The sequence below is a fragment of the Mytilus galloprovincialis genome, chromosome 1 (assembly GCF_965363235.1).
Source record: "Mytilus galloprovincialis chromosome 1, xbMytGall1.hap1.1, whole genome shotgun sequence".
NCBI lineage: Eukaryota > Metazoa > Mollusca > Bivalvia > Mytilida > Mytilidae > Mytilus > Mytilus galloprovincialis.
Window position 1 is genome coordinate 68161613 of NC_134838.1, and position 14395 is coordinate 68176007.

Here is a 14395-nt window from a genome sequence, read left to right on the forward strand (position 1 = left end):
TGAAAAGTCTTACAAATGTATTATATTCCTCTCTAAAAATTTGTGTAATTTACAATCTAATTTACAATCTAAGATTGCAATAGAAATCTGCCTTAATTAATGAAATTGTAAATATTTTATGTATTTTTCTTGGCATTTTTATATCAAAAACATTTTCTTTTTCACGATGAATTGCCAATTGAATGGTTCTCGGAGTGTTATATATCAAAATATGTCATGTCATATCTTAATTTCCTAATTTTCTGTTTTATTAACCCTAGGATGTGGGAAGACGGGAAATATAGTATGTGTACTAGATTCATCTGGCAGTGTAGGAACATCAAACTGGAAAAGTATGCTGAAGTTTGTGCAAGATGTCATCAATATTTTTACTATTGGTAAAAATGATGTTCAGGTTGGGGTTGATATCTATGCTAATTCCGCCTCTACAGGCATAAGGTTGAACTCTTACCAATCAAAGACACAATTGATGGATGCTGTGAAACGAATTTTCTTTACTAATGGTGGGACAGCTACAAACCGGGCGATACATCATTTGATAAGCAGCAGTTTTTCGCCGTCACATGGTAATGAACTTATTAATGATAAGAGTTTAGAAACTTCATTTATTTTCTGTTTAAAAAAATAATGGTTTCAGGTACGTCTTTTAATTGGCCCAAACAATTATTTCATTCTACTTTACTTTACTTCACACCCGTTTTGGAAGGAATTTATTGCCTTAATTTTTTTTGCAAAACTCTAGTGGTGTGCGTAAGCTTTGGTCGCATATCGCATCATACTTTAGTCATCACGTAAATTCTATTCGACCCAGCTACATGATAATATAAGAAAGCGTAGGTTTTTTTTTTAATATTAAATACTCAGTAGGTTTAAAAAGTCCTCTAAAAATAAAGAACTGATAACATTGGCAAACAGACATACATGTAAATCATTGAATACTAGTATTGTAAACATAAGAAGAGTATGAACTTAAAACAATGTAATTCAAAACTAAAACATTAAAACTTTTTTTCTGATTATCAGGTAGCCGGTCAACTGTTCCGAAGATTGGCATCATATTAACAGATGGCAGATCGAATTCTCAATTTTCAACAATAGCTGCTGCCAACGCCGCCAGAAAGAAGGGGATTGAGTTGTTTGCTATTGGAATAGGTAGTAGTATCAATACTGTAGAACTGAAAGGAGTAACAAATGATCCAGACAATATTTTTTAGTTCAGTGTCCACGATTTCAAAGCGTTGCAGTCAATTGAAAGCAGATTAGCCTCAGAAACATGTCATTGTATGTTAATATACATAAAATTAATATTATTAGATTTTTCGTTGAATTGAAAGTGCATACAATTATGTCATTGATAAATATCAAAAGATTACATCCCTATGTTGTGCTTACTAAAACCTGTATCATTGAACATATTCACCATAATTAACACAAAGTTTTTCAATAGTTTAAACATCGTTTCACCTTTAGTTTAAATACAGTATATGCATGTTGCACGAATATGCTTTTTTATGTATACATTAAGCTGTTAAAGATGATGTTAACGCTCATGCAAAAGTTATTCAATAAAAATACAACAGTAAAACATTATATAACAAAATCAATACTAATATAATAAAAACAACAACAATAAAAATTATGATAATAACAATTCTAATGATTATGATTCTGTTTCAGATCTTGACCCGATAATTGGTAAGAAGTTTCTTTTTATCTATATGATTACAAACGTTTTAGGTTCCAATTATTTACACCTAACTGGAAGCTTAAACTTGATGAATACTGTATTCATGCAACCCCGGGTTTCATATTTTTATTTTTGACCGTTCATGGTGATGGTAAATTAAGACAGGAATAACGTGTACAACATTTTATTTTCATTTTAAAACGCGCCCTTGGAAGCAATGATTTTAACATAATACAAAAGGAGTTTAGATTTTTCAAAACATGTAATGAATTGTATTTGAATAAATTATCTCTTCTAAAAGAGTATAATTATATACGTTAAACTGTTAGGAGTTTGATAGTTGCAACCCTAATTGTGGTATGCTTGAACATTTGTCATCTTAAGTTTATTAATTTTTCTCTTTTCAAAAGGTTGCAAAGCTGGTGCTGATATAATAGTCCTCGTTAATAATTCTGGAAGTGTTGGTTCAAGTAACTTCAATACCACTTTGACGTTTATTTCTGATATTGTTAGTGGACTAAATATCGGGAGAGACAAAGACAAATTCCAGTTGGGAGTTCTAACATTTCATACTCCAGTAAGGGCAGAATTTAATCTAGACAAATATCAGGATAAAGACGACGTAAAGAATGCCATTATGAAAATCAAATACGAAGGGGGTGGTACAAATACTGGAGGAGCTATTAAATATTTACACACAACAGCCTTTTCGAGAGCTTCAGGCCTAGTATAGTTACATATTCTTAGCAAACTACGATCTAATTGATTTTCAAAATGATCGTGTAATTGACTTTAATTGTCATTTCCAATTGTATTAAATAAAAATATTTTTGGGGTTGGATATCATTCTCTGACATATTACATTCGTTGAATTGCTCTTGGTTGATTTTCTTACCCAATAAATAAAGAAAAATGCTTTAATTTCGACCATATTTTTCTCTATTTCAAAAAGATAAAGGTGAACAATTCAATACGGAGAGCTGCAAATTAATCAATACCAGTTTGAAAAATATGCAAATTATTGAATCAAACTGTTATCATTGTTATTTTTTTATACCTTTATTACTCACATCAGAAACCATTAAAATATTAACCAACTTTAAAGTAAGCACATCATGATTTGATCACAGTTATCTAAAATATTTCAAAACTATGCAGACAAAGGTGAGGTACATCGTCATCTAATCAATGCTTATTGACACGTTTTCACCTGAGCAACAGCAACCCTTCAATTTTATAAATAGCTTTGGATTAAACTCAATTGAAATGGAAATTGTGAAAATTGGTACTTAAATGCATTCATTTAATATTTAAGGTCTTTCCTTTTTCTATAAGGAAAGACCTTACTACATTTGTTCTAATTATTATTATTATTCTTTCCGCCAAACTTTAACGACATTTCCCAAAAAAAGTACGCGACATGTTAAACTGATATTAGGTATCTAGTATCGGTTGACCAAAAACTATCTTGTGGTGAGGGCACGACCCCCTAACATTTCCCTTATAGGGGTTATCTCCCCTAACACCGAAAACCGTGTTATCATTCTAACTCCGTAACCATAATAGGTAGAAAAAAACAAAGGGTGGAATTTGTTCAGGAGCAGACCGAAAAGATTCAACGACTCATTGGTAGGGTTATGCCCCTTCGAAAATTAACCGATGTCGGTTGGCCACTAAAACTCAGAAACCGTAAATTGTAGCCACCTAGGATCTTCATCAATGATCATCAATTTACGTGACTAAGAAAATTGACCTAAGGTCAAAGGTCAAGATCATGACCTAGATTTTGACCTTAGCTTGCTATCGGATTTACTCAATAACCGTAAAAGATGGCTAATAAAATAAAATGGGTAAGTAAATGCGCTATTTTAGCCAAAATCATAATTTTTATTACTCTCACATTTCCCTTAATTATTCCCTATTTAATCAATACATTTTCTTTGTTTTTGTGACCACAGTTAACAAATATTGTCTATGTGATGTGAGCAGTGAATTAACATTTAAATCATTTAAGTAAACACCAGGGACAGAAATCAATTTGAACCAATGTTATCCAAATGAAATAATTGTATTGAAGCAACACGCTATTGTCAATCGACTTAATTTCATCCTATTTCATTTGACATCAGTGTAAGAAAAAAATGACCACAAATTAATATTACTTACAGATATAATTTTTATCGCCGCACTGTCCATAGTTACAACTAATATAGTCTGGACAGTGATGTATCTAAATGGAAGCATGAATGTACTGCTACTTTTGCTCGGTATTGGTATAGTTGTAAAGGCTGCTTCATATTCTGACGAGAAACGTTTAAAAGAATATTTACTAGCCAATTATTCAAGAGGTGTGAAACCAAAAAATAATCTTAGTGATTCAATTACGATAAATGTTAATTTTTACTTGAACTCAGTGATCGACTTTGATGTTATAACTGGAATTATGACCATTGCCGGAATATTTTATATATCGTGGGAAGATGAACAAATTGCTACAAAGTGGAACAATTCGGAAATCTCTGATATCGCTATGACGCAATTTCATGTACACGAAGTATGGGTTCCAAAGTTATATATTCGGAATATGGCGGAGGAAACATCAATTTTTCAGTTTAGCAGCACGTTTGATAGTGAGTCAACATATGTAACATTCTTTCAAAATGGAACAGCTATGACAAGTTTAGTGACTGTCTTTCATACTACGTGCACCACGGATATAACACATTACCCTTTTGATAAACATACATGTGATATAACAGTTATTCCACGGAACCTTTTCAGTTCCCTTATTCTTGAAACGTCAGTTACTTCAGTTTTAAATGAGTACACAATTGAAAATTCTGAATGGAGTGTATGTTCTGCAGTTCAACAGGACTTTTCAGGTCCAGTGTCGAACGTCAATTTTATTCTATACTTAACTCGTAAACCATATTTCCTGGTTATGAATTTAGTATTACCATCTATTATCATATGCACAGTTAATAGTTTATCATTCTTGATACCAGTGGAATCAGGTGAAAGGTTGTCATTCTGTGTCAGTCTTCTGTTAACATACATTGTTTTCTTAACAACGGTTTTGGACAAACTACCATCAACAGACACGGTGTCGTGTTTCAATGTATATTTGTTTTTACAACTTATTTATAGCAGTTTTACAGTCTTTGGAATAATAAAAACTCTCGAGTATTATCATTACGATTTCAAAAAAGTCGTTCCTATGTCATACAAAAAAATAGTGAGATACTTACACAAGTTCTTATGTTATGTAAAAATTGCACCAATCAAAACGATAATGGTAACGACAAAATCATCAAAAGAAGATCATTCTCCTTTAGGCGATAGTCAGAACGTTGTCGAAGACAAAGGAAATCGCCAGAAGAGGGACATGACAGATTATGACCATAAAGAATCATCAGACAATCTCTACAATGGACGTTATCATACTACATGGCGAGATGTAGCAGAGACATTAGACAGGGTTCTCAATATAATAGCTATAATTGTTGCTTTGTTGAATTTTATTGTGTTCTGTATAATCATGACTGGATTGCAAAATTAATACTGTCTAGTTATAGTTTACCCTTCAGCATGTTCAGCTTTTATGATTCATATAACTTCTTGCATTTCTTTTTAAGTATGTTGAATTTTTTATTTTTATAATGTATATAAAAAAAGAAACAAGTGATCAACTTACAGTCGAAGCTAGAATGAAAACCATAAGATAAGCGGATACATACATTTGTCTATTCAATTTTATAACTCTTTACTTTATAATTTAATTGATGAAACCGAGTATGCAAACATCTAAATGGATAAGTGATAAACTTCTATTTGTATGGTGATAAACTGTATTAAACCCATAATTACAATATTTACTCAAAATGGAATGGTTATGAGTTAGATCAATTGTATTCATTAAAGGAAAACATTTAATTGCTATAACATTAATCATGTGTTTTGAGAACTCCATGCCAAATTGTTTAATTCAATTTAAACATTTGTACGTATGACAGAAGAACTTCAATAATTTGGAAAATCATGGCTCACCAGTTTTTCTTCTGTATATTGAATTCTTTATTCTAATGAATATAAAAAAAAAGAACAAGTGATAAACTTATAAACAAAGCTAGCATGGAAACTATGCTATCAAATTTTATATAAATTTGTTAATTCAATTCATTAACTCATCAATTTATAATTTTTGTCCATTTGATGAAACCGATTTTTCAAACATTTAAATGGATAGGTGATAAATCTTATTTGTATGGTGATTAATTGTAGTAAATCCATAATTAATGATAATTGCTCACTGTGGAATGGTCATTTGTAAGATCAATTTTAGTCATTAAAGAAAGCATCAATCTCCGTGGCAGAGTTCATATCCGTTCCATACATGCTCCGCAATAGTGCACTTAATATGAGTGTAGTGTAACGAAATATTAAACGGATTGGATATGATCCCCGCGTCGGAGATTGAGGAAGCATTATATTAAAAAATATAAATCATTTTTGTTGAGATTTCCTGACCAAATTGTTTATTTTAATTGTTACATTTGTATGTGTGTATATGTGGCAGGAAAACTTTAGTAGCAGAATATCTTACCCCAGAGAAGGTAACCTGTCGACAAATATAAAAAAGGGACTTTTGTAAAAGACCAAACACGTACGGTTCATTTACCGAGAAATTGAGGAAATAGTAATTTTTTTTTTTAGGATATGAAATAACAAAAATAATTGATGCCAATAGTCACTCAAACTGGAGTTGATTGCAACGTAGTATTAACAAACAATTATTGTTATACTGGATGGTTGTTTGCTGAATATAATAACATACACATACACATAGTGATAATTATAGAATGTTTGAATCGGTAGTACCTAAAAGCATTATCAACCGTTATACGTGAAATCAAATAGATTTTAAATCTGATGCTTTGTCAATCGTGTTGTAGACAACATAAATGCAAGGTTCGGTTTTGATAATGCAAGGTTCGGTTTTGCTAAGAAATCCCAAACAAACATACTTTTAAGGCAAACTATTGCATATTGTTTGACATTTTTAAAATTAAAAGAAATGTTAACAGTGAGAGTGATCAATGATGTTTTTCTCAAACATTATCTTTCTTATACGAAAGAAATCAGGAAATGCGAATTTAACATTAACTAATTGTCTTTTTCTTCAAGGTATAGATTCTGTAATATTGTCAGATACTGTATAGATTATGCATTGAACTTCCAATTATAAAAGTTAATACTTTCGGGAGTCTCCCCTTATATTGCAAAATGAACACAAAAAAAAAAAACAACCAAAAAACAAACAAACCAACTAAATATAAAAAAAACCCGCAAACTTCCTTAATGAGCCTAATATTTTAATAACAGAAATGTTTTACCAGGTTGCAATTGACAAATACTTTTGAACACTCGCCGAAAATATTTGCGGTTATTTTCAGCATCTTCTCTGTAAACATGGTAAACAAAACATTTCAAATACTTTTTTTTAGAATAAAACAGTGCATTCGCACTTCCACATATATTTCAATGTCATAAATAGATTCAAACGATGAATAATATATTTTTCTTTTACATACAAGTCTTCCTAATGGATGGGCTTCAAACATCAATTTTGTGCAATACAAGGTACTGTAACATATAGTTGGACTTGGGTAAGCCATAGCATATGATGCACATAAAAAAGTTCCAAAGGTACACAGTAAAAGGTTTATAAGTAAACACGACAAAAGAATTGGGGACAACTCATGTAAGCATAGTAAATTCAGATGTACTTTCAATTGAAAAAAAAAAATGTTTTTCAACATGTAAATATATTGGATTTTTTCCGCAAATACTCTTTTAAAAAATACAATTTGCTATGTTCCCATATAAATCGTTTCAATTTTGAAATTTGTCCGCTAGTACTCAGCTATTAACAAACAGTCATACGTTCAAATCATTATTCCTTTACGCTTCTCTGATTCTTTAATTTACCAAGTGAAATTTCTATTCCTTGTTTTGACAACTAATATATTTATTTGATTTACTGTTTCGTCCTTTTGACGATAATATTCATAATGTATGTTCAGATTCGTGTATCAATAGTTTTTGTGATATTAAAATGTTTCAATATTATTTCTTTGTATTTGTCCTGTAATGCATGAAGATGAAATAGTGTTTGTATCTCACAGCAGTGATTTATTTTGTACCAATGTAAACAACAGTAATAACCAGGGACGAAATCAATTTGGAGTCTCAAAATGTTATTCAAAGTTCTTCCGATAAAAAACTTAATTCTAAAACAAAACACGATTGGAAATTGATTTGCCCCATTACATTTGGCGTCCATTATCTAAAGTAAACCCATTTGTAATAATGATCCATAAATAAACAGGATTTGTCTTTAATCTTTTTAACTTAACACCACAATACCTCTAGATAGTAAAGTATTCAGCAAACAATATGAAGGCACTGATACTTTTGTTAATAATTTCTCCGTATGACGCAGTTTTATATTCTTAAGGGAAACATTTCAATGAATAAATCTTAAAAAAATATGATTACCATTGAGACAACTCTCCAATAGAATGACATTAACGTTATCAAATGTAGATTGCTGTCCGATCTTCAACAATAAGCAAACCAATACCGCAACTTATTCAATTAAAGTAGATGTTTTATCTTTTCTTGAACTCAGTCATCGATTTTGATATTTTAATTTTAAATTGATACCTTTGCTAGAGCATTTCCTTAAAGTAAAAAATGAACAGATTACTACAAAGTGTACTAATTATGAATTCACTAAAATTCAATGTGCCTCATTCGAATGTATATGAAGTATGGGTTCGAAATATTGCGTTTAGCACTACATTTGCTACATTGTGTCGTAAGTCAACATTTGTATATTGTTTTAAAAGATGGAACAATTATTGCGAAGTGTGTTTCTTTCCTTCGGAAAAATTGAACCTCAAATGTTTAGAATTAAATTTCGGCAAAGACATGTGAAATATTCTGGCCATCACGTCAACCAGTATAGCACCGTAATCCGTAGGATGCGATTGACCACACTATTCAATATGAACACAATTAAACATTCCGACATCTTTCAGTTCACAATAATCTTGAAAATCCTTCATCGAAAATAGTTTGTCATCGTATATTTAGATCGACACAATTCTCATGGTTCTTATTATATGTACAGTAAAAGATAAACCTTCTTGAAACTACTAGGTGTTGTTTTTGTTTGTTTGTCTTTACATATACTTTCGTCGTCATTAAAAAAACAACAATCTTTTCCTTTAAACACATCATTATTTCTATGCTTTTTTATAGCGGTGTTTATGTTATATTTCTGTCACGTAGTGTTGTCATGTTAGCGATATCTTTTAATCATTATCATATAAACGTGAGGTTTGGCTAGCCATAAAACCAGATTAAACTCACTCTTTGTTCTTATCAATGCAAGAATATGGCAGTTGTTGTCAAATAGTTCGTTTCTGTGTCTGTTGCATTGGCGTCTGTTTTTGTTGCAGCTCAGTGTTCCCGTTGTTCCTTTGTTTTCTTCTTATAAATTGGTATGATCAATTTGTTTGTAAAGTTATATCGACCTTCTTTTCGGTATCGGTACATTGTCATTCTGTTTTCATACTGAGATATTTTCGATGTAATTTCGATTCGAGGATTAATTTTAGAAGCATTTATCGGTCTTTTATAATCTAAATAAACAGTTTTTAAATATGGTTGCATTTTGTTCAAGGTTTACATCGTTATATCATGTAAATGGCGGCGTTTTGTTTCAAGAATATGGTTGAATTTCTGAAATTGTTTATTATCTCACCCCTGTTAAAGTTATTTAATTGATTTTGTATTAACATTGTCATAGATCAAATTTATTCGTACAGTGTATACGTATGCGTACATGTATAATCACTTATTTGTTTTCATATGTCTTTTGATTGAGTTAAGCCATTTCAATTGATATTGTATAGTATGTCTTTCTATGTTTTGATGTTACACTATTGATCTAGGTAAGGGTGAAGGTTGGTACCTATTAAAACAAACGTTTAACCCTGTTGTCTTTGTTTGCACCTGTCCTAAGTCAGGATATATTAAAATCAATCGGGTCCAGGACATATCCAGTATATCTTATTATAATCCTTCGTAATTAATTCTATTTAGTGCTAGTGTTACAAATTATTACTTTGATGGAGATGTGTCTCATTAGCACTCATACCACATGTTCTTATATCTATTAGATATGACATTGTTTCACTGTGTTAGACTGCTGTGGTATACGGCACGGGAGGCTGCTATGTGGTAAATAGGCTTATGAGAGTACAGAGCATGAGATAGTTAGATACTTTTGGGTATGTTCTATTGTCTGTAGCAAACTTATGTTTTGAATACTCTCATCAAAGACATGACACTTATTTAGTCGTATTTGGCACAACATTTTGGAATTTGGGTTCATCAATTCTCTTCAACTTTGTAGTTGTTTGGCTTTCTAGCTTTTTGATCTAAGCGTGACTGATGAGTCTAATGTGTAGACAAAACGGGCGTCTGGCGTATTAAATTATAAGCCAAGTACCTTTGATATCTATTTACGTAATGAAATCAATACAAAAATCCAAAAGTCTGAAAATGTCAATTTTATCTTGATTTGCTCAATTTTGCTATAATTTCTCGACATTCTCAAAAAGTATAACTTCTGTCTTAACTTTTTGGACAAATTCTGACTGAAACTTATATTGTATGGTATATGCCCGTCATGGTCTAAACCTTCTGAATACGGTGTTTAAATTTCCTGACAAATTCTAGTCATTTGAATAGTGCATTAATATTTCTAAACAGCTTCTCGACATTTTTGCCTTCAATATGGCTTAACATATTCTGAATATTTTGAATCCTGTCTGGATTTACTTGATAATTTTGAGCTTTATAAATAATGACTATTATACCTTCGTGCATAAATGACAGTGCATCATAAGTCTCTAAAGGCTGTAGGTATAAATATACATGTTTATTGACTACTTATGTTTAAAATTGTAATATATTGTATTTCATGTATATGTTCAAAGTTATACTTTAAAATAAAAAAAATATCTATCTGTCTATACACACTATATATATTTTGCTTTATGTTTCCTTATGGAATATACTCTTATTTCAAGTTACAATCAGTACAAGCAGTACAACAAAAACAAAAAATTGGCATGTTAATATTGGAACAATTAAAAATGTGAGTATATAATGTTTTTATAAATACAAATATGGGTATGGAAATATAAATAAAAAATGTGAGGACTAAAATATAAACCAATTTAATGTGGGTTTGTAAATAATAACAAATCATGATTTATAAATATTGTAAATACTTGCTGAATGATTGAAATAAATCATACTATAGACATATTTTTCATTTATCATGCAAAATTTTCAATGTTAAAATGTAGATAAACAATTTTTGTAAATAAAAATGTATTGTTGTATGCTTTTTCTTCTAAGTTTATTTTAGTGGTAATAGAAGTTAGTATAAAACAGCAAAAGAAAGTGTTAAAGACTGTCAGAAATGTGCTAATATTCAGTTCAGACGAATTTTATACTGTCGAGATAGTGTCAGACATGTTAAGACATCTTTATTACTCAATTTGTTTCACTTGAATGGGCGGAGTTAATCCAGTTCGCTCATAATAAACCAGGTCATCTATATATAGGTGTTTTAGGATACACTCATCAATGCATTGTCCAGTCATTTTTTTGTAAACTCCTTTGAGGTCACTGATAGGTGATTAGAAATCAGTAATAACTATAACGGCAATCATCGTAATCACACACATTTTCAAATCGACTGTCCTCATGCTCCGCCCGATCAGTTGAAATAACATTGGTTATACGAACGTCAAGAATGTGTCGAGACATATTCAGTCATCTATAACACTGTCAAGAATATGTCAAGACTTATCAAGACAAATTAAGACAGTCTAGAATTGGTCTAGTATAATAAAAACTCGTTTTTTTTAAACTGTCGAGAATTTTTTGGACAATGTTAATACGGTCAAGACATAGATCAAGTAAAATCAATTAGTGATAAAGATAGTCGAACGCAATGTCTAAAATCTAGGTACATATTTAAGACCAATTCATATTTTGTACAAAATTGGTCTTTTCGGACTGTTGGACTGTTGTAGTGAATGAAAGATATTGCCCTTTACTTCATTTATTAGACTCAAACTAATTTGATTAGAGTTCGGTACTCTCCAGTGATATCTCATTTTTCCAAAAAAATATGTACCCATTACACAAAGCATATTTTCTTGTAACGTGTGACAATCTTCAATGTGTTACTTTCATTCCAATCAAAACAAAAGATTTTATTTTTTTAATATAACATGCATACCAATTAAACGCACATTGAAAAGAACCAACTTAAATGGATATTGAAAGATTATGTAAATAAACGTTATATCAAGATCAATTACCTGTGAACCGACACGACACGAAACGAACTACAAGACGCTTCAGATACTGTTGACAAACAGTTTGTTCTTTTACTGTAATTTATATAAAACGCTTTATTATACATTACAAAACACTGTTCAAAATAAGTTTGTCTTTCTCTAAAAAGATTTCAAATATATTTACAACTCAACAGAAGTATTAAATGAATTCAAAGTACCAACTTTTAAATCAAAAGACATAACATATGGAGTTATATTTACAGTTTTATCGAGTTTACGATCGTCATTCCGTTCATTGTTAAACTACAGCGCCAAGTTCGTCACTCTGCATACACGATTCTTAGCCATATATAAAAAATAACAAAAATTAAAAATAGGCATGCAGTGAAAAACGTTGTTATCGATCTTAGAATTTTATCTAACGCTATACTAACATCTCTCCATTTAACTTTCGGTGTCAGTATTTCGTCCTTCGCAGGTTTTACATGGTTTTCCGAAATAGTTTTCTCATATTCTTGATCATAAATGTCCATCATTTTAGTACTATCTGTATTTGGTGTGTTCAGTTTTGAAATGGTATCTAAGTTATCTGAGTCTATTGGGAGCGTTTTGTGTCTTTTGAGAACAATCAAAGTAATTCTTTTCAGAAAATTCGGAACTTTGTTTGTGGTCGACCGATGATACAGGAAGATAGTTATAATTATACCAAGTACTATAACACAACTATATATCAGCTCCAGAAATACGAAAATATTAAAATAAGAGAGTTTATTATCTGTTGATGGTAGAACTTCTAGAACAGTTGTCAAAAAAACAATTAACATTAACAAAAGACTTGTTCCAAAAGATAATCGTTCACCAGATTCGATTGGTACAAAAAATGACAGTCCATTCACCACAGTTATGATCATGATAGGGAACACTAAATTAGTTACGAAAAATATAGGTTTTCGTGATAAAATCACATCAAAATTTACTTCAGAAAAGCTTTCATTTTCCCAATTATTTGTGACAAATGATGAAATAGTCCATTCAGAATTAGGATACGTATAATCATTCACAATACCTACATCTGATTCAGTTGTTAGTATATTAATACCATGAAAAGAATCAATGTTCACAACAGTAATATCACAAGTATGCACATCTAATGGGTAATACGTCACATCCGTCTTACAAGTGGTCTGTAACACAGCTAAACAGGTCATGATTGCTCCACCGTACCGGTCATAATTAACGTATGATATTTCACTATCTAATGTACTAAGAAACTGATAGATAGAGGCAATATTTGCTATGTTTCGAATATATATCTTAGGAAGCCATACATGGTGCATACCAATATTTGTATCTTTTATATCTACGTACCTGGAGTTTTGCCATCTCGATGCAATAATTTCGTCTTTCCATTTAATTATAAAAGCTGCACTAAATGTCATGATTCCAGACACAGGATGAAAATCAATAACGGAGTTTAGAAATAAATCTAAGACAACGTCGACAGGCTCACTTTGATTAAAACATGGTGTCAGTATCCTGGAATAATTTTTCAATAAGAGCGCATGCAAATTTTGAGCATCCTCGTAACCAGAACTTTCTGTTCTTGAAAAAGAAGCGACAAACAGCAAAATAAAGATTGAGATTACTTTTAGTTTTTCTGATTTTGATAGCATTTTAGTGATACACTAACAAAGCCATATGCGCAGGAAACTGTTCAGACAGTCTTATATACGTGATACAGGACAGCATCAGAAGGTGGAATTATGTTGACTTAATCTAAATCAAGCTTTAATGGAGGTAAATATTGATCGTTCACAGTTTTATTGCTGAATAAACATAATCATTCATTCCTCTTTTTCCTGATGGATTTCTGTTATTCAAATTGAAAAATTCAGTTCTATATCTTTAATGAATTATATACACGAGGGAGGAAACAAACAAACACACACACAAACAGATAACAAAGACTAAGCTTTGATACGCATGCTCACTCCACAATATTCAACGTAGAAAACTAACGGACTGAAGAATGTACAAAAAAAATTAACGAAAAACAAATATGATATACAACAACAAACGATAACCTCTAAATAACAGTCCCAAGAATTTCGACAGGCACATACATAATGATGTGCGGTTAGACATGTTTGCTATAACTAAACCCTTCCATAACATTTTCGATGATTATAGAATCGGCTTATTGTTCACAGACCAAGATTCAGTCGAAAGGGATTGAGATCTGAAAATATGTTTAATG

General features: G+C 30.9%; 1 protein-coding gene across 1 annotated transcript in view; it reads left to right on the forward strand.

The window, feature by feature from the left end:
• The window catches only part of LOC143071637 (matrilin-1-like), a 125033-nt gene extending 122613 nt beyond the window's left edge, over window positions 1–2420 (forward strand). The window contains exons 6-7 of the mRNA XM_076246492.1: window positions 1678–1695; window positions 2098–2420. Coding sequence (XP_076102607.1) covers window positions 1678–1695; window positions 2098–2420 — 341 coding nt within the window. The remainder of the gene's footprint in view (window positions 1–1677; window positions 1696–2097) is intronic.
• Window positions 2421–14395: the final 11975 nt, after the last annotated feature.